The 21,972-nt window shown below is 36.9% G+C and overlaps 1 protein-coding gene across 2 annotated transcripts in view; it reads right to left on the reverse strand.

Moving 5' to 3' along the window:
- Positions 1–568: 568 nt before the first annotated feature.
- The window catches only part of LOC136864387 (CTTNBP2 N-terminal-like protein), a 441,040-nt gene continuing 419,636 nt past the window's right edge, over positions 569–21,972 (reverse strand). For both annotated transcript variants that reach the window (XM_067141318.2, XM_067141317.2), the window contains one exon: positions 569–3,997. In XM_067141318.2, coding sequence (XP_066997419.2) covers positions 3,984–3,997 — 14 coding nt within the window. In that variant the 3' untranslated portion in view covers positions 569–3,983. The remainder of the gene's footprint in view (positions 3,998–21,972) is intronic.

Raw genomic sequence — 21,972 nt, forward strand, 5'->3', positions numbered from 1 at the left:
AGAGAAAAGTGGTAAAGTCCTCCGTATTTCTCAACAATGCACCGTGTCATTAGTCAGTTAAGTTCTGAACACTATCGACAGTGACTAAGGTTATGTATTTTTCACCAAAAGTAACTGCTCTTATTCAACCAGTGGATCAAGGGATCACTGAACTTTGAGTAATGAATGAATAACCAAACTTGAATTCAGCTCCGATTATAATGAAGATGACTTCAAAAACAGACCAACATAATGGCACGACTGAGTCACCAAGTAACTTATACACTTGACTTTAGTATTGAATGCCACTTCTGTAATTCAGAATGTTACTTTGCCCCAAACATGTTTCTCTTATTTTTCAAAATGGGATATTCTTTAGCAGTTCATGTTAAGCATAATTACAAACAAATACTTACAGGCCTATGTATAAAAACTCACAGCAACAATATGAATGTTTGCTGAAAACCTCCACTGCATTAAATAATCACATAAAAGATCAAGAAGTTGGAAGTAAAATATGTAAGAATTTTTGGACTAGCACATTTGTTAAGATTAATAATAACACATTTAGAGAATGAAGGTAACATAATTTTTAATGAAGTATTTATTTTGACATAAGTTTATTTCTCACAGCTATATTATATAGATGACTCAGAAGTGGTGGGCATTTTCCTATGAATCTGAGTTGTTCAAATTCTTCACAAAATAGCTCGTCTTATCACAGTTGAACAATGACTGTAACTGAGGTAAAAGTAACCCCACACAATATATATGGGAAAGTTCTAGTACTAATTATAAACATTATGGTAATGAAAATGGTGATAATGATGGTGACGATGATTAAGTATTATCACTACCAATAATAAATACACAAGTGACAGGTAAAGATAGAACAAACAAGTGAATGTTCTACCACTTAACCCAGCACTGATAAAATAGTAATAAAAATATATTTTCAAATAAAATATCTTCACTATGTTCATAGCAATGTATACTGCTGCCACACACTTACAAATACAACACGTATGTACATTTGTCATTTTGTCTTAGTTACGAGATTCTAAAAAAATAAATAAAGCACCTATTTACAAATCCACCAGAAAATCATATCACTACCTACAAACAAAATAAAAATCCCAAAGTGATGGCATGTTAACCCATACTGGAAGTTAAAAATAGGTCATGAAAATTGTTTATCATAACATTCGACAGTTATACAGATTTGGAAGCATTTGGCACATAACCATAAATACTTAAATATAGCTGCAAATATAACTGCATCAACTGGAAAATGGGATTTAAAGAAAGATTGCCCCACTTGAAATAAATATGTGGCCTGCCACAATAAAAAATGAAATTACTTCAAACTTTAATGTTAGAAAGCTGATATAATTACCACGACTAAACTTTTTTTTTTTTTCTGTTAATGAACCATACCACCAGTTTGAGCCTTTTAGGGCAAGCCTAACTTACTCAAATGACATTCTGATGAATTTATTACAATGATGGCAAGTCGTAAGAGTATCTTGATTACTCATACTAAATAATTTCTCAGACATCTTTCAACTGTCTGGAATGTTTAATATTTTAGGAAAATTTATTCACTCTTTTCCTCAGCTTAACTGAACTTCATAATAATTATTCGGAATGGTACAAAGCCAATCAACTGAACTCAAAATTTACTTGCATGTTTAAGTATATATCTGTACTAAAAGGAGAGGACATCAATTTTATATTCACTTAAGTAAAAAAGGCAAACTTTTATACCTTAAATGACAAGCGTGTCCTTATTGGTAAATTGCATAAGAATTTGGTCTGATAACAATTCCTATATATTCATACTATTGTGAACTATCAGTACACAATTCAGCACAATAAACTCATTTTATGTTCATTTATTGCTTACAACAGAAAAAATTATTGCAGAAAAAGGCGTAAGTTTCACTAATGCTGAACGAGAAACTTTCTCTAAACAATTTCCGAATATCTGAGCTGAAAGTATCACCAGTCTGATTTGAATTACATTCCATACTACATTGTAGATCAAATACCACACATAACTTTTACCTGCATACGTAATACAACACTGGAAAAGATATTCAAAAGAAATATTTTATCTTGCCAAACACTCCCTGATGTCCACAACAGTGGACGTAAATTTTTCGTTGCTTCATTCACTGAAGTTACAGTCTTTGACAATATGATTTACATCTAACTGCACTAGGCATTAAATAATGAATCGAGACAGACACACAGTGTCACAGAGAAGGCTTAATTCACTTTAAACGCATAAAATATTTTGTACAATTAATTGCTCCCCAACAGTACAGTGACTAGTTTGTCATTTGCTTACAAAAAGAAAAACTATACAAGGTAATAATAATGGCCAGCATCTAGAGGAACATCCTGTAGCATGCAGTATGCAGCCTACTCATAAGGTGAGGAGCCTAACTAAACACAACAGATATGTACAGACAATACAATAATATATAATAACACAGCAAATAAAAAATATCAAGATTTCATGCACAGATGCAATGAAACTACAATTAAAGTACAAGACTGAGTGAAACTTCATTATTTAATTTCACAGCAAATTTTTACATTATCTAAGAAAACTAAGTAATGGAGAGTACTGGCAAGACGTGATGAAAATTACAGATCTTTATATAAATGCAGTAACATGCCATGACATATCTCATTAGGATGATCCTTAGCATGTATTGGAACGTTAAACCTCTGTTCTTGTTGTTGTTGTTGTTGTTGTTATTATTATTAATAATAATAATTTCTATATTGGAACAATAAAAACAATGCGTAAAACTATCAATTTACAATTAACATCTCTTTGGAAACATTAGCAATTAATATTTGACGTCTAGGCTATCAATATCAGTGAAAGGTTTCTAAAGAAATTCAATTTTTTTTTTTTTTCCTTCCTTCCTTCCTTCCTTAATGGTAAAAGTCCAACCAGTTGTTATGTAATACTTCACACAAGCTACAACAAAATTCTATGACAGAAAAAGAGTAAAAGTAATGAAAGTGCTTCTAGTAAGGGTTTTAAAATTACACTCTCTATGATCACATCATAACATTTTAAAATACAGTTCAAACAACAATATAGTGAAATGATTGCATGAACGAACAAATATAAATTTGAGTGTAATTTTAGGTAGTATCTCAATATGCTGAGACATGCTAATCTTCAGTTCCATTCACAAGTGTAGGCCAGACATGGCTATATGCTACTGGCCTCTGAATGCATTCAATTAGAACTAGACAACAGCCAAAACAAAGGGAAAGTTCAACACACACTGGCATCTACCACCAGAAGATACTAGCACATACCAAAAGCTGTGTCCTATCAGGAAAGAAACAAAAGTAGCAGCTCTGTGTAAAATAATAAATATACTGTATGTTCTTTCCTGAAAAAAATATGGAAGCAGTGATTTAACTGTTACCAATAAAAATTAAAAAAAGTGTATAAAAGGATATAAAATAAAACCATAAAAAATCTAATGAACTATGTCTCTCTAACAAATATTTCTTTTTGTCAAGAATACCATATGATAAAATTATTCAACTGGCCTAAAAATAGCAGCATATTCTCCTTTACATTTTTTCTTTTTTCATTATTAGATTTACGTCGCACCAACATAGACAGTTCTTATGGTGATGATGGGACAGGAAAGGGCTAGGAGTGGGAAGGAAGCGACCGTGGCCTTAGTTAAGCTACAGCCCCAGCATTTGCCTGGTGTGAAAATGGAAGACCATCTTCAGGGCTTTTACAATTTAATCAGATCCTTAAAATTAATTACCTTTTAAAGAATCATGGGAAAAGAATACAATTCCATAACTACTATGCACTGATATGGAAGATATAGTCCATTTCAACAGCATGACCAAATGAAGAGTATGCTTCCTCAAGCTATGCAGCTCAGCGTCAAGTGGAGGGTCTTGTCAGGTTGACTTGAAGACGACGTCACCATAGCATGTTGGAAGTTTCAGTCTATAATATCTAGAATTTCATGAGACATTATTTTATTTATATTATTGTTTGAAGGTTTTGATATTATTCACAAGTTTAATATTATTTATCATTTTTAATTTTCAGCAGCAATAATATTAAATGATTAGTATGTATATATATATATGTGTGTGTGTTTCATAACTTAACTATTTTTTAAATAATGATAAATTAAATTTATTATTACAGGATATGATGATTTTTGTATCCTAATAAAATTATATTCCATGGGGAATGAATAAGAAAATTACTGTAAGTTCTTAATTTTATTTCCAGAGAAATAGTGTGATGCAGAAATGTTCAAACCAATGTTTCACCTATAAGAGAAAAAAGTTAGTTTACTGACTCTTTACATATATCGTGTGAAACTGCAACTATCCTTTATCCAAATAACCGTCATTAGTTGCATGTCCTTTACTTGGAAGTTAAGAAAAATCACGCTGTTTTTTCCCTTTAAAAAAAAAAAAAAAAAAGCAATCACCATCATCACCATATCATCTAGTTAATCCTGAGGAAAAATCAACGGAGAAGAAAAATGAAGGAACTTCATAACAGTGAAATGGATGACAAGAGTGATGATTTGTAAGTTTGAAGTATTAATAGGAATGAAAAACAGAACCCCACTTCCCTTTAACCAAGCATTAAAGTCTAATGGTTTTGGAAGTGTCCCTATCAACAGATGCTGATTTTAACCATCATCCATCCTTAAAAACGCTGAATTCTCAAAGGTCCACTATTAACATATTTGCAGGTTTTTCTTCCTTTTCCTTAGGACAGATAACTCGACAGTTTATCATCCACCCCTCCTCACCGCATGGAAAGTAGGCGATGCTATGAAGAACACACATAAATCCCTATGTCTGTCAGTCCAACTATCACAGGGATATTGAGAAAACAAGAAGATCTCAACAGCTGAAATTGACACCTGATATACTGTAGGTTATCCCCCCTTTACAAGAAACATACATTGAATGTATTAGAAAACACAATTTTTCCACTTTTCCAAAAAAAAAAAAAAAAAAAAAAAGTTTCTCTCAGCAAAGCGATTGTTGCAATGTTGATGCGCACACATTCAACTATTGACACAAGTCTGATATATGACCATCCCTGAGCTCTGTCACCTTCCACGGGGACACCAAGAAATCGAGAATGTTTGGAAGGCTGAAATTGGGACCAGATATAGATAGGAAGAATAACACAATGATGACCAACGTATCTGAACTGTTTAGTCATTTCAAATTTCCAATTACATTTCACATAGTAATTATGACAGTCTAATGCCCGGTTTCTGGAACATAAGATATCGAACCTATAGCGGTATCGAATGGTTAACTTGTGTTTTGGCGTTCACGAACGTAAGATACATCTATCGGTTCGATAAATCACTTGCTAACTTGTCCTGCCCTGAGCAGGAGATATCTATTTGTTAACTTGGTGGGCGCATGCGCAGTACTTCAGTATCAGCAGCTAACATTGTGTTTGTTAAAATTTTCTATGGCTTACTCATTTTCTTGCCAACGGCCGTAGCCGTGTTGAAACACCGGATCCCGTGAGATCTCCGCAGTTAAGCAACATTGCGCGTGGTCAGGAGTTGGATGGGTTGCCACGCGCTGTCGGTGGGGGGGTAAGGGAATGGAGGAGCGGAAAGGAACTGGCCACCCTACCGCACGTAAACTCCAGCTCAGGAATACCTCTGCGGAGTTTCGGACCTGCCTTCGGGCAGAACAACCCTTACCTACCTACTCATCTTCTTCTGACGAAGAAATTGTAGAAATGGTCAACATTCTAGAACGACTACGATTATATCATCGTCGGCCTAATGTTCTAATTAAGTATACAGTAGTGAAAATGAATTCAAAGACAGAACGAGGATAAACAAATATACTCTCATAGGTTTGGTAGAGGTTACAGGTGACAATCTGCGTCCTGTGACAAATAATTTTCCATTGTCCCCTGTTGATCAATTATTAATTATGATACCCTTTAAGATTCAGTACTACTGAGTCATCATATTAGTAACTCTGACTGCATTCGTGTCCATAAAAGCACTGGTACCAGTAAGCGAGTATAACAGATAATTACACATTTATCATAGTAGGCCTACTTGCATTGGCAGTGAGCATATACTTTTATCGTCAGATTGTTTTTAATTAACGATATTACATTACAAGGAACTAATAGATTATATAATTATGATAATTACCCGATGTATATCGTTATACTGTGATCAAACAATGTTCATATTTTATAATACCAGGGAAGATATACGGTGCAAACTGGATTGCGCGTGACATGTGCCACTCGTGAGCATATTTCTTTAGAAATCCTCAATCAATATCAAATTCTTCTGACAGTCCTTAAACACCACAAACTGACACCCACGTCTGCAAGAACTAGTCGAATACCCATTTCTTGCTGCATGGCAATGAGGAGATAATAGGAGCTGTACAGAAAGCTCAAACACGATGCATTACTTTTGTGCATGCGCCTGACAATCTAGGGAACACACCTAATGCACAAAAACAAAGCAGTATGAGGGGTGGCATCTAGTGTGTATTTATGAAACTTGATCAACAAGCCAATAGTTGACAGTTCGATAAGTGAGCTGTTGCTCCCTTGTGCAGCGCAGCAAAGATTTATCGAGTCTACAGCTGTAACAAAGCAATAGCTATCGGAAAGATATCTCACCACTCCAGAAACCGGGCATAAGACAGGCTTGCATACTAGTTGGTTTTAAAAGCTCATTTCCCCATACAGTATCCCATCCTAATTACATGAACCACAGCCTGTTGATTCTTAAAGCATACGTTCCCAGCATGAATGTATAAGTCGATGAGAAATTTCAATGTTATATCACGAAAATCTGCCTGATGACACAAAAAACATGCAGTCATCTATATGTTGTTTTATTCTTGTGAGTTTTTATAATTTTTTAGATCTACTACTACCACTACCACCACCACCACCACCGCCGCTTTTCCCACATCTGTGGGGTCGCGGGTGCGAAGTCGCACATGTGGATTTGGCCCTGTTTTATGTCTGGATGCCCTTCCTAATGCCAACCCTCTATGGAGGGATGTAATCACTATTGCGTGTTTTTGTGGTGTTTGGTAGTGTAATGTGTAGTCTGATTATGAAGAGGAAAGGGTTGGGAAAAACACAAACACCCAGTCCCCGAGCCAGAAGAATTAATCAGATGCAATTAAAATCTCCGACCTAGCCTGGAATCAAACCTGGGATCCTCTGAACTGAAAGCCTCAATACTGACCATTCAGCCAAGGAGTCGGACTTTCACAATTTTTGTAATATATATTGTTATTTGAATGAGTATGTTACAATGATGTTTGTAGTACATATACATTTCATTATTTGATTGTATGTTAAGGGATGGTACCCCAAAAATTGGATACATCCCTGAAATTTAGTTTCTACAAAATACCATATCTCCTGTAGCTTATGATTACAGGTTTTTAATTCATGCTCTTAAGTTGGCTAGCTCGCTTACTTGCTTAAAGTAAGTTCCTATACGTGCATTTTCCAGGAATAAGTGACTAAAATCTACAATCACGATAGTAATATAATACTTTCTGAAGTGGTCAGTTTAGTCCTTGAAAAGTAGTAAACAAGACAAATGAGAACACAGTCTAAGAATTTTAGTCCCCCACTGCTTCACCAATGATGGTATTTTTTTCAATCTGTGTATGCACTTTCTCTACAGTACCAAAGGTCTTCAATATGTTCCTCCACATATTTATGCAAATAGAGATACTGAACAATAGGGGAGATATCCTTCCTGTGATAGAACAGGATCAGCATGAAACATTGCAAGCTCATAAATAATGAACACATTCTGCACCATACTTCATACTGCATGCAACATTTGATTGGTTTTACAAATAAATGTAACATCTCACTGCTCTAAATTACTTGGTTGAAAATATTCTAATGAAGTTTCACTCTAGCAGAATTAAGCAAGAATTGTGAGTACTAAAAAACTAAATATTTATCACTAAGGGTATACTTGCAGAGGGCAGTATTTTGACTTTATCACCACAATTGAATTTGCTATATAAAAGGTAAAATATCTACATGAGAATTTGTTTTTCTAATATATTCATAAGTGAGGGCATTTGATATACAAGGCAAATGGAGGGGGAAAATTTGGTAAAAATGAACTGGGCCTGTCCTGTCATATCTAAGCTCTGAATAATAACAATGACAAATTGAACATGGGTCTCTGCACTGGTATTGATGAGGAATTAGAGACATAAAAAAGAGTTATTATTAAAACCAGGTTCACATTATATGGAGTTAAGACGAACAACATAATAGGCTTAGTCCTTAAAGATGATCCTCCACATCTCTGTATTACTATATATCAAATACCCTCCATATAATATCCTTATGGTCATTATGAGGAAGGGCAGAGATTCAGTGGAACTCATACATATCTTTTGAGAGGATATATAGACATCAATTTAAAACAAATTATAAGCAAATTTACCAACACTAGACAGGAATAAATAATGGGGTTCTTCTGTACAAAAATGAGTAAAATACTATGTCCAACATTAAAAACAATGTAAAATAGTACTATGAACCAGAGGATAATTGGAAATGTTGCAAAGGAAAAGATTATCTCATAATAAATTATAAATGTAAAACAGACAAGAGACTAGGGTTTAAGGAACATCAGTATTTTCTGATGTCACCTATTAAAGTATTACTCCCTACTACAATATAATTCACCATAACATGATGGCAATTTTCCAAAGAAACTACATATACAGAAATACACTGGAATATGTAAAAATAAACAATTATAATAAAAAATATATTTTATAGTACAATTACTCTACGAATAGTTCAACCAATTAATTCATAAAAGTATGTACTAAGTACCTTAATTCTAGAAGCTGTCACCTATTATGATACTTATTTTTAAAGACACTGGTTGTTACTGTGTTTGGTATACCACTTCATGTCTTATAAATATCCCATAATAACACTACTTTAAACAATACAGTGATATTTTGAGCATTTTATTCCTTTCATGTGACACTGCATACTCTTTTGTGGTTTGTATTTACAAGGTCTAGAAGTGCCTAACTTCATATCTTTCATCCTCATTCATAGAAGAGGAAAATACCGGGCGAGTTGGCCGTGCGTGTAGAGGCGCGCGGCTGTGAGCTTGCATCTGGGAGATAGTAGGTTCGAATCCCACTATCGGCAGCCCTGAAAATGGTTTTCCGTGGCTTCCCATTTTCACACAAGGCAAATGCTGGGGCTGTACCTTAATTAAGGCCACGGCCGCTTCCTTCCAACTCCTAGGCCTTTCCTATCCCATCGTCGCCGTAAGACCTATCTGTGTCGGTGCGACGCAAAGCCCCTAGCAAAAAAAATAAAGAGGAAATTACCTGTTTCTGACATTCAACTGAGGTGCTGACATGGGGAAGACAGTAAGTCACAACAAGTAAAGTTTGCACGAGAAGCAACAAAATGCTTTAAAATCAATCAATCAATCAATCAATCAATCAATCAATCAATCAATCAATCAATCAATCAATCAATCAATCAGTAAATCAATCAATCAATCAATCAATCAATCAATCAATCAATCAATCAATCAATGATCTGCATTTAGGGCAGTTGCCCAAATGGCAGATTCCCTATATGTTGTATTCCTAGCCTTTTCTTAACCGATTTCAAAGAAATTTTTATTTTATTGAACTTTATTGAACATCTCCCTTGGCAAGTTATTCCAATCCCGAACTCCCCTTTCTAATAATGAATATTTGCCCCAATTTGTCCCCATGAATTCCAACTTTATCTTCATATTGTAATCTTTCTTACTTTTAATGACACCACACCAACATATTTGTCTACTAATGTAATTCCACGTCATCTCTCCACTGACAGCTCAGAACATACCACTTACTTGAGCAGTTCGCCTCGTTTCACCCAAGTCCTCCCAGCCCAAGTTTCGCAACATTTTTGTAACACTACTCTTTTGTCGGAAATCACCCAAAACAAATCAAGCCACTTTTTCTTTGGATTTTCTCCAGTTCTTGAATAAAGTAATCCTGGTGAGGGTCCCATACACTGGAACCATACTCTAGATGGGGTCTTACCAGAGACATTTATGTCCTCTCCTCTACATCCTTACAACAACCCCTAAACACCTTCATAACCATGTGCAGAGATCTGTACCCTTTATTTATAATCCCATTGATGTGATTACCCCAATGAAGATCTTTCCTTGTATTAACACCTAGGTACTTACAATGATCCCCATAAGGAACTTTCACCCCATCTATGCAGTAATTAAAACTGAGAGGACTTTTCCTATTTGCAAAACTCACAACCTGACTTTTAGCCCTGTTTATGAACATACCATTGCCTACTGTCCATCTCAAAACATTATCGAGGTCATTTTACAGTTTCTCACAATCTTGTAATTTATTACTCTAAACACAATAACATCATCTGCAAAAAGCCTCATCTCCGATTTCACTTCTTTACTCATATCATTTACATATATATAAGAAAATATAAAGGTCCAATAATACTGCCTTGAGGAATTCCCCTCTCAATTATTACAGGGTCAGATAAAGCTTTGCCTACTCTAATTCTCTGAGATCTATTTCCTATAAATATAGCAACCCATTCAATCACTCTTTTGTCTAGTCCAATTGCACTCATTTTTGCCAGTAGTCGCCCATGATCCACCCAATCGAATGCATTATACAGGTCAATCGCGATACAGTCCATTTGACCTCCTGAATCCAAGATATATGCTATACCTTGTTGGAATCCTACAAGTTGAACTTCAGTGGAATAACCTTTCCTAAAACCGAACTGCCTTCTATCGAACCAGTTATTAGTTTCACAAACATATCTAATATAATCAGAAAGAATGCCTTCCCAAAGCTTACATACAATGCATGTCAAACTTACTGGCCTGTAATTTTCAGCTTTATGTCTATCACCCTTTTATACACAGGGGCTACTATAGCAACTCTCCATTCATCTGGTATAGCTCCTCCGACCAAACAATAATCAAGTAAGTACTTCAGATATGGTACTATATCCCAACCCATTGACTTTAGTATATCCCCAGAAATCTTATCAATGCCAGCTGCTTTTCTAGTTTTCAACTTTTGTATCTTATTGTAAATGTCATTTTTATCATATGTAAATTTTAATACTTCTTTAGCCTTAGTCTCCTACTCTATCTGGACATTATCCTTGTAACCAACAATCTTTACATACTGCTGACTGAATACTTCTGCCTTTTGAAGATCCTCACATACACACTCCCCTTGTTCATTAATTATTCCTGGAATGTCCTTCTTGGAACCTGTTTCTACTTTAAAATATCTATACATACCCTTCCATTTTTCACTTAAATTTGTATGCCTGCCCGTTATGCTTGCCATCATGTTATCCTTAGCTGCCTTCTTTGCTAGATTCAATTTTCTAGTAAGTTCCTTCAATTTCTCCTTACTTCCACAGCCATTTCTAACTATTTCTTTCCAATCTGCACCTCCTTCTTAGTCTCTTTATTTCTCTATTATAATAAGGTGGGTCTTTACCATTCCTTACCACCCTTAAGGGTACAAACCTGTTTTCACATTCCTCAACAATTGCTTTAAACCCATCCCAGAGTCTGTTTACATTTTTATTTACCATTTTCCACCAATCATAGTTACTTTTTAGAAACTGCCTCATGCCTGCTTAATCAGCCATATGGTACTGCCAAATAGTCCTACTTTTAAGACCTTCCTTTCTATCACATTTATTTCTAACTACAACAAAAACAGCTTCATGATCACTAATACCATCTATTACTTCAGTTTCTCTATAGAGCTCATCTGGTTTTATCAGCATCACGTCCAGGATATTGCAATGGTTATAGCGTCCGCCATGCCAAGTCAATACGCGCCGGGGGCGTCATCGTTTCGGCCCCACCCCCTTACGCTCGAGCGCGCCAATCACGAGCAACACTTGATGTTAAGCCGGCCCTCTCGCCTCCGTGCGCGATCCCACAGCAGAGGACGAGGGTAATTACTCGACTATCAATCTGGAGTCTTCCATCTCGCGAGGTTCCTGGATACATCCAGCATCTGGACTGTTCCAGAAGGGTCGGCGCAGCTATATAAGGAGAGGAGTAACTTGGAGTGACAGTCAGTGAGAGTTAGTGAGAGTTAGACGGAGTCAGTGAGAGTCAGTTAGTGAGTGAGCGAGAGCGAGATTGAGTTCGCTGGTGTGAGTTAGCGAAGAGCTCAGTCAGTGATAGCCTGGGCCGAGATGTCAGCCTGATGGAGTATCTGCCTGTTGGAGCCGACGACTCGTTCCTGTTTCCCTGATGCCGTGTGTGTGTGTCCCTTGACGCCAGCTGCTGGAGGAGAACCTGGAGTGTTTTGGAGCAGCGCAAAGGGAACACTGGGTGCCGACGTGTGCGGACTGCGAACGGGGTTCGACGGATTGAGTGAACACTGGATACTATCCCGACCTGCGAGACTGACGTGTAGGCTGTGGACCGTGACAGCGCTAACAAGTGCGAGTGATTGGCTGAGTGACTGTAGTGTAAATAATCAATGACCCTGTGTGTGTGTGTGTGTGTGTGTGTGTGTGTGTGTGTGTGTGTGTGTGTGTGTGTCATTGTAGATGGAACATGAGAAACTAAGAGAGAGAGCACAAACCGTGTAAGTCTACTTGTGTAACTTGTAATCTCGGCTATCATCTGTGTGTGTGTAAAGCTGTAATTGTAGTGCTTAGTTAATAAATCTTAGAAATAGGACGCTACCAGGTTCTGTACTCCTTTATTTACTTATTTACCCCGCCAACACGTTACAATATTTTTCCCTCTGGTTGGTTCCATCACTTTCTAAATCAGCTGTCCTTCCCATATTAACTTATTTGCCATTTGTTAGTCATACATCCTGTCGTTCACATTACCTTCCCAATTGACATTTGGTAAACTCAGATCTCCTGCTACAATCACATTCCTTTCCATATCACCCACATAGCTGACTATCCTATCAGATAATTCTGAATCAGCGTCAGCGCTACCCTTTCCCAGTCTGTACACTCCAAAGACATCAAGCTGCCTATTATCTTTAGAAATGAGCCTTACACCTAGAATTTCATATTTGTCATCTTTAACATTTTTGTAGCTGACAAATTCTTCTTTCACCAGAATTAATACTCCCCCTCCTACCATTCCTATCCTATCTCTATGATACAAAGCCCAGTTCTATGAGAAAATTTCTGCATCCATTATATCATTTCTCAGCCATGCTTCAACTCCCATTAGAATATCTGGCAAGTATATATCTATTAAATTACTGAATTCTATTCCCTTCTTTACAATACTTCTAGAGTTCCACACTAACATTTTTATGTCATTCCTACTTGACTTCCAGATCCCTGTACCCTTATCACCACTCCCTAGACCACCCTATTTGCCTGAATGTACCTCCCTGTAACCCTTCTAAACAAATTTCCTAACTTATATGTACCACTGTGGTTTAAGTGAAGGCCATCTGAGCACAGATCCCTATCTCCTACCCACCCATTAGGATCTAGAAATCTCACTCCCAGTTTCCCCACATACCCACTCCATAGTCTCATTTAAATCCCCAATCACCTTCCAGTCAAAATGTAGAAAATGACAATTTATTAATGGAAGCTCTTCTGCAATCAAAATAAATGTAAACTGTCTTGTATAAACCTACATGTACACATATAAGTTATAACAAAACATCAGTTTATTGGCAGATTACAATATTGTGAGCATTCACGAAGAGATTACATAGTAAAACCCATGATACTTCTAGTCTAAATAATCCAATATAGCAATATGGCATCACTGACAACTGGAATTTTTCCAAGAAACTGGACGTAGTTGCTTATGACACTGTGATATGGTCCTTTTTTTAAATACATTAGGGTCCTTCCACATTTCAATTTTGTTGAATTTTCACCTAGTTTTCATCAGTGGTAACTCAGCTCTTGAAATCTTTACCCATAACAGGGCATTGATTTTGAGTGGTGAAGTGTTTAAAAATGTGCTGCTCTCCTTAGCAAAGTCAAAAATATCTTCCTTTGACATCAAGATAACTCGAAATAGTAAGATATGCCTAGCATTTCGGACCATCTCTCCAAGTTCATTCGGAACCACTGTTGGGCATATGCTTTTCTTCTTTTTAATTACGCTGAAGTTGGGATCAGATGGCACTTGGGAGTGCCTAGATACTAAACATTTAAGGTGGATGGTATCAAAATAGTTTTTCCCAACAAGATACTGCAACAGCATATAACTCCTCTTTGTACTGTTACCAGGCATCATACTTTCAAAACAAAAAAGCAATCTTATTTCCCCACATCTGGCAATCCCTTCATGACAAATGCACACGATATTCTGTCCTGAATCGCCAACATGAATGCACAGGTTGCAATAGTCATACAAGATTTAGGATTATCAATGTCAGTATGTCTTGCAACCTTCTCAGTAATGTATCAATATTGGAGCCAGGATTTGCCTTCATCAAACCACGGAACGTTCTGTGGGTGTTGAGATGTTCAGATACCACTTTGACGATTTACAGTGTCCAGGAAAGTCACTTCACCAAAATAAATGTTTGCACCACATGATGGCAACAGAAGTAATTATCAATTCAAGCAACTCATTACTAAATCACATGTAACAGAAGAGAAACTGAGCAAGAAATTGCATACATCAAAGAATGTAAGGTAAGGAAGGAGTTGATATAAGCTTTTACATGTTCTTTTTTGTCCTGCCGAGTGTATTTATAATTGTGGGCATACAACTTCAGACATTTCCCCTCGAGATTTGTGAAAACAACACCCCCATGCTTCTCTTCGATAATAGTGTGCACAAGTTTACTGACAGAACGGAAAAACAATAACAAAATGACAGTATTAGGGCTTCAATGTAGACGACGATGTTGACAAACTCGGATGCAGTATCCTTCCCCACAGAGCATGAGGCATGAGTAACATGAATCATTCCCCAGGCCAAGTTTCATGTACTCAATGCAAGTTCCATCTACGTCGCTTGTAGGATCTAAACCATTCTGCTGATTGACTTACTGTTCATTCAGTGCTATCAGCCTGACTGTTTACTATTCTCTCCATGTCAGTGCCTCAATTAGTATTCAACAAACATCCTACAGCTGAACACGAATATACTGATTAAAATGACAAATGACGAAGTATCATTAGTTTCCTGTATGTACTTCATCAAATACAAGTCAGGGAGGAGAACAAATGTAAACTTCTTGGACTGAAGAAAGCAAATCTATGAAAGTTGAAAGTTGTAACAACTACCTTAGTAGTAATCCAGGTTGGCTTATGAATTTCATTGCATCTCAGAATAAGTCCTGTAACAATTGGTATTAAGTAAGTAAAACTTTGAATTACTTTCCAGTGACTGACAAGAAAAGTCACTTCACCAAAATAAATGTTTGCACCACATAATGGCAACAGAAGTAATTATCAATGCAGGCAACTCATTACTAAATCACATGTAACAGAACAGAAACTGAGCAAGAATTTGCCTACATCAAAGAATGTAATGCTCACAGTTAAAGGATGCTGACTAATTTCATGTTCACGAGAGAATTTATAGAGCATTTTGATTTCATTAAATCTGCAATAATCAGCACTGCTGCCATATTGCCATAATTTATGTGAGAAAATCCTAGAAAATATGGAAAATCCATAGCAGTTGGCACCTCTGGCATAATAACCTTTCAGTATGAAATTTTGTCACAGGAAAATACCACATGTGCTATGTAAAGAAAAGAAAAATTCTGATACAATAGCAAATGGTTTAAGAGATTCTAGCTCAGTCTGTTAGTATTTGAAGGTGCTCAAATATGGCAGCCTTATGTCAGCAGATTTACTGGCACATAAGGAAATACCAAGAAATTCTGAAATCATGATTGAAAGTATCAGTAATATTAGACCAATAAAAATTATCCTGTAATATATTAAAATAAGTGGCACAACAAGAAAACTAATTTCCAAAGATATCTAGGTAATGCTGAATCATATTCCATGTACAAGCCAGAATGGCAACACTAAACATGTAGGTGGAAGTCTAAGGAGTTTGTTCTAAGATGTTATGAATGGGAAATATGAAGCATCCCCTCATGACTTCCTCAAATGCTGATTACTCTTATCCTCTCCATTGGAATACATGGTCATAGTAACCTTTATTCATAATGGTAGTTTTTAAAAATGGAAGCCTATACAAAACATATTACAAATTCTTTTGTAAAGTTTTTTTAAAATATGCTTTACGTCGCACCGAAACAGATAGGTCTTATGGTGACGATGAGATACGAAAGGGGTAGGAGTGGAAGGGCCTTAATTAAGGTACAGCCCTGGCATTTGCCTGTGAGAAAATAGGAAACCACAGAAAACCATCATCAGGGCTGCTGACAAATAGGTTCAAACCCATTGACTCCTGAATGCAAGCTGACAGCCTTTTGTAATGTGATGGTGACTTGAGTGTAAGTGTGACTATATGCAAATAGGTTTCATATAAGCATTCAATCCCAAGCTAACATCTAAGAAGGGTGAACTTTCACTTTTATTTAGTTGTAAAGCAAAGAAAACTTGAGATTGCTGTTTACTTAGGTTTGCAAATAGAAAAAAAGTTTTTCTGTACCATGTCAGCATTAAGAATATACTTTTCTACTGTAAAGAGTGTGTTAGAATACAGAATGACGATGTTATGGAGTAATTTACACAGTCTGTTCCATTATTGTATTTACAGTGATATCCAAACACAGCAACACACTAAAAGTTGATATTAAAATTACCTCAGCACCATAAATAAAATAGATAAAGGAATAATAACTAGGCCAGTAATGTTTTTTTCAGATTCCAATAACGACATCAAAATATTTACTATTCTAGTAGTTCATTTTGGTATCAAACTAGAACTTACAACACAATCACTCAAACTTTAATAAATACGCTATGTAAAGAAAAGAAAATTTTTGATACAATAGTAAATGGTCTAAGAGATCCTAGCTCAGTCGGTTAGTATTTGAAGGTGCTCAAATATGGCAGCCTCATGTCAGCAGATTTACTGGCACATAAAAGAATTCCTACAGGACAAAATGCCCTCTTGGCACCTCCAAAAATCATAAAAGTAATTAGCAGATATCAATAGAATTATTATTTGCACTCTCAGCCCAGGAAACGCATCTGAGAAATGAAGTGGATTAAAATCCCAATTTTCATTTTAAAGTGGTTTCACAGCAAATGCCAGGCTGGTACTTTGCATAGAAGTCTGACCAGTCCTTCCAAATTGTAGCATATAATTACAAATATACACACCTGTGCAAACAACACAGCCACACTGGTTATCAGAAAGCCATCATAAGAAGAGGTTGTTATGCAAGATGTCCCAAGCTCCTTAAGGTACATTATTATCATAATGTGTCCGGCTCCATGGACAAATGGTTAGCTTGCTGGCCTTTGGTCCAAAAGATCCTGGGTTCGATTCCCGATTGGGCCGGGGATTTTAATCTTCATTGGTTACTTCCAATGCCTCAGGGTCTGGTGCATGTGCTGTCTTTGGCATTATATTACCTCGTAGGTATGGCCCCATCCTCACAGATGTGCAGGTCGCCTATAAAGCATCAACTAGAAAGAACTGCACCACGTCCATCCGTAGGCCACACGACATTTAGGAAAATATATGTGCGCACAGAGAGAGAGAGTGAGAGAATTTCTCGGCAATCCTTTAAAACATGTCACAAAAATACTCAAATACTCACACTCAACGGGTTTGTAGCATGAGAATCTGTTATGTTGGGTGCAAATTAGATTACATTCTTCATAAAGGTTGGAACTATCTGAATACAGTTTTCTTCCTGTATATCACCATTATTCCTGCTAACGACAGGTCTGCTTTATTGCTCCAATGTCTAGGATTCAATCGTGGGCCATGTAAGGGTGCAGTTTTATACTTTTCTTGTGTTGTGCAGAGTGTCTGCCCATTTTTTCCTAAGTTGTTCTATAGGTCTCTTTTCCATGACCTCCAGTGTGTTGCCCATCTTTGTAATTGTATTGGTTTAGCCTCACAGGGTATCCTGACCATTGTAGTCAGCTTTCACACATTCTCGCATGGACTGGTATAATGATAAATCATTTCCTTATGTCTATGATGTAATTATATTGTTTTTAAAACAAAAGCCTGTATAAGCACGCAACATTTAATATTTAAAGCCAGCTTTCAGAATTTAAATTCTATCATTAGTGATTAAAATTACATTACAATATCCAAAGCATTTTAAAAATCTGCTTAGGTGTGTCATTAATAGATCCGAATGTTAAATGTGTGCTGATACAGACTGTTGTCTTAAAAACAATAGATACATCCAACCATCAGCACAGCTGGACAATTGCTTTATCATTTTATAATGAGCAAGACTATGCCTATGATGGAAACACAATTCAATCTCTAGTCAAGCCAATGCTCTGTACCATGAACTCGGATGTTGCTTTATCCAGCAAATGCAGGTTACATTTGTTGTTGTTCGCAACTTTGTCCAGGCTGCATTAATCCTTGAAACATTTAATCTTGTCAGCAATCAGAGACCCAAGATTTTTAAACTTCATTACTTGCAGCAATTCCTGGTCGTTAACTTGAGGATGTTCAATTTTATCATGGGTCTGAAATCATGTATTTGGTTCTTCTTTGTTGAGTCAATGGTCAACCAATCATTCGATTCTTAGGTTTGCATAATTGCCAACTTTACAAAACCAAAAATCAGGAGATTTTGATATGAAAATCAGGAAAAATCAAGAGAAATCAGGAGATACAACTGATGGAAACAGCTTATTCTACGTATCTTCCACAATACAGGAGTACTATGGTATATATTATAACACTTATTGTCTCAAAACCCAACTGTTGCTATACGAGGCTACAAGGCTAAAATTATACATCTCTATTCCCTCACAGGAAGTATGTGAGTGAGATGATCGGTCTCTGATAAGCCTTCCAAAAATGGTGTGCACTCATGCTCCACAAGTGTGAATCAGTCATGCACTTAGATGCCATTACTTAGCAAATGCTTAGATTAATATATTGAATCATGTGCCTGCGCTATTATGCAAAGTACAATGCTATTTTTATCAAGTAATAAATTAAAATTTGTCAGAATTGTCTCCAAATGGCTCCTAAAATCTCTAGAAAATTCACTAGTCACTATCTTTGAAATTCTACACTAAATGACTTCAAATCTGGTGATTAGTCTCCAGAATCGAACAGATTGATGTGAACGAATATGAACATAGCATGCGAGAACGAGAGATTGACAATAGATATACGCGTCGAAATATACAGGCTTTGATAAACATCGCACATTCGCGCGCATTTCTCGTATTAATAAATGCCGATATTTCATTTGAAAGCAGCCAATGAGTGAAAGACTTCTGGCCACTGGCATACAAAGCTGAAATGGCGGGATTTGAAAACAAATGTTAAAAAAAAAAGCTAAAATCGGGAGAAATCATAGAATAATCGGGAGGCGGGAAAAACTGTTCAAAATTGGGAATCTCCAGCCTAAATTGGTAAAGTTGGCAGGTATGGGTTTGGCACTGGAGATCAAGTTTCTTTCTGAAAGCTAGCATGACATCATCAGCGCGCAGAAAGGCCCAGGATATTGGGCAGGGCAGGTCAGCCATAATGGTGTCCATCACAAGAATTAATGCAAGTGGTGATCAAGCCAAGCCTAGCATACGCCGGCTCTAATGTGAAAGTTATCGGATCCTCCTGCAGCAGTTTGGACGTAGCTTCTTGCTGCTGTATGATGTAGTTGAATGCACCTGACAAGCTAGTGCAAGATACAGTGTTGTCAAAATGCTAGCCAAAGCAGTTCACCTGGAATGCGATGGAAAGTTTTCTCAATATCCACGGCAGTGAGGTAGAGGGACTTCCTGTCCTTAAGGTGTTCGGGAGCCATGCAACATGGATCGTATCAGTTGCACTGCAATTCTTCTTATGGATTTAGCTTGCTTTATGAACATTTTTATGATTTCCTTAATCGATTAGTTGTGAATAAATGGCTCAAAGGCCAGATCATGAGGTAATGAGCACACTTGGAGAGAGGCAGCTGGAACTGATAAGATTTTTGGTGATATATTAGAGGCTATGGGTTGGGATATAGTGCTATATCTGAAATACTTACTTGATTACTGTTTGCATGAAGGAGCGATACCAAATGAATGGAAAATTGCAACAGTAACCCCAGTGTACAAGGGAAAGGGTGACGAGCAGAAAGTGGATAATCACAGGCCAATTTGCTTGATATGTGTCGACTGTAAACTCTGGGAAACCATTCTTTGTGATTATATTAGACACGTTTGCGAAGGCAGTTCCAGGCTTTTGATAGGGTAGATCAGGAAAGATTACTGATGAAAATTAGGGCTATTGGACTAGACAAAAGAGTGGTTGAATGGGTGGCTGCATTTCTAGAAAATAGAACTCAAGAGTATTGAGTAGGTTAAGTGTTATCTGATCCTGCAATGATTAAGAGAGGGTCCCATAGGGCAGTAAAATTGGACCTTTACATTTTCTTATGTACAGGGTGTATCAGAACTATACCAACAAAAAAAAAAAAAAAAAATCAGGGATGCTCTTCGTGTTATGCTAAGAATGACGGAACAATCAGATTGGCGGAGAAAATTTTTTGTTTTGAGAAAATGAGGCTTTTAGTTACTTCTGGGTACATGATTCAAATTGATGAACTAGCTGTATTTGCTATGCTAGAGCACAAACCGCTGTCATACTTCAGGGAAGAGAAGGGGAGGGTGGGGAATTGGGGTGTATGATGGAGACGGAGGTAATGCTCTGCGCGTATGCACAAGTTTTCTCGTTCGACTCGCACGGGATTGTCCTCGTCTGTTACAAGCAATATCCACAGTTCGTTTATTAAACAGCCGTAACTGCACACGCAGTAAAAGAACACACTGTAATTAAGACACACTTGTCAGTCAAAGAATGCACCAATCATATTTCCTCTCGTCAGTTGGTTGCGGTAACGTTCTTTATTATAACATTTAAACATACAGTAAAACTCGGTTAAGAAGTTCCCGCATAATAAGTTTTCCCGCCTAAGACGTGTGATATTTTTGGTCCCTTGAACAATCGTATAAAGATATATATATATATATATTTTTCCCATTTAAAGTGTTCCGTTATAAAAAACAGTTCAGATTTTAGAGCCCATTGACGTATAAAAGACCCGTGCAGTGCAGCTTATAGTTAGAACTCTCCCATCTCCGCACAAGCTGCACTCTGTGTTTGACCATTCGTTCGCTTGCAGTGAGTCCCTGACATCATCGAGCTATCCATGCTTGCCAAGGCTACGCTATGTCATGCTGTGACAACACCAACACACTCTCATACACATGCACATATGATAATGGCAGTATTGCTCACACAGCATCAAACTTGGAGATAAGGAAAGAACAGTGACGAATTAACAATCAATAAAACCTTCATAACTCTTATTGTTCGCAGATGCTGTCATGTCGCTGACACGGCGCATTCTCAACCCGCATACTAAAGGGCGAACGGTTCGAACAAGAATCGAACCGCGATCTCTCAGTATGACAAATAAGGTAAAAGCAAGAGTCATAGATTTAAGCAAAAGAGAAACTCAACTCCAAGGTTCATATCAATGGCATAGTAAAATGCCGAATTAAGGTACTCAGAATTCAGTGTAATAACACATCTGAGAGTTTAATTCATATATGAATTGCCATAAGACAATGCAGTTCTTGAGAAGTTGAAACTAACCAGGGCATGAGGAAATATTAGAACACACTACAGGATGTTCGTGTCATGCTTATCAGTGTATATATTCAAAGGGCAGTAGATGAGAACTTGAAAGGACGCACATAGCCACAGA

This window comes from Anabrus simplex, chromosome 2 (assembly GCF_040414725.1).
Source record: "Anabrus simplex isolate iqAnaSimp1 chromosome 2, ASM4041472v1, whole genome shotgun sequence".
Lineage (NCBI taxonomy): Eukaryota > Metazoa > Arthropoda > Insecta > Orthoptera > Tettigoniidae > Anabrus > Anabrus simplex.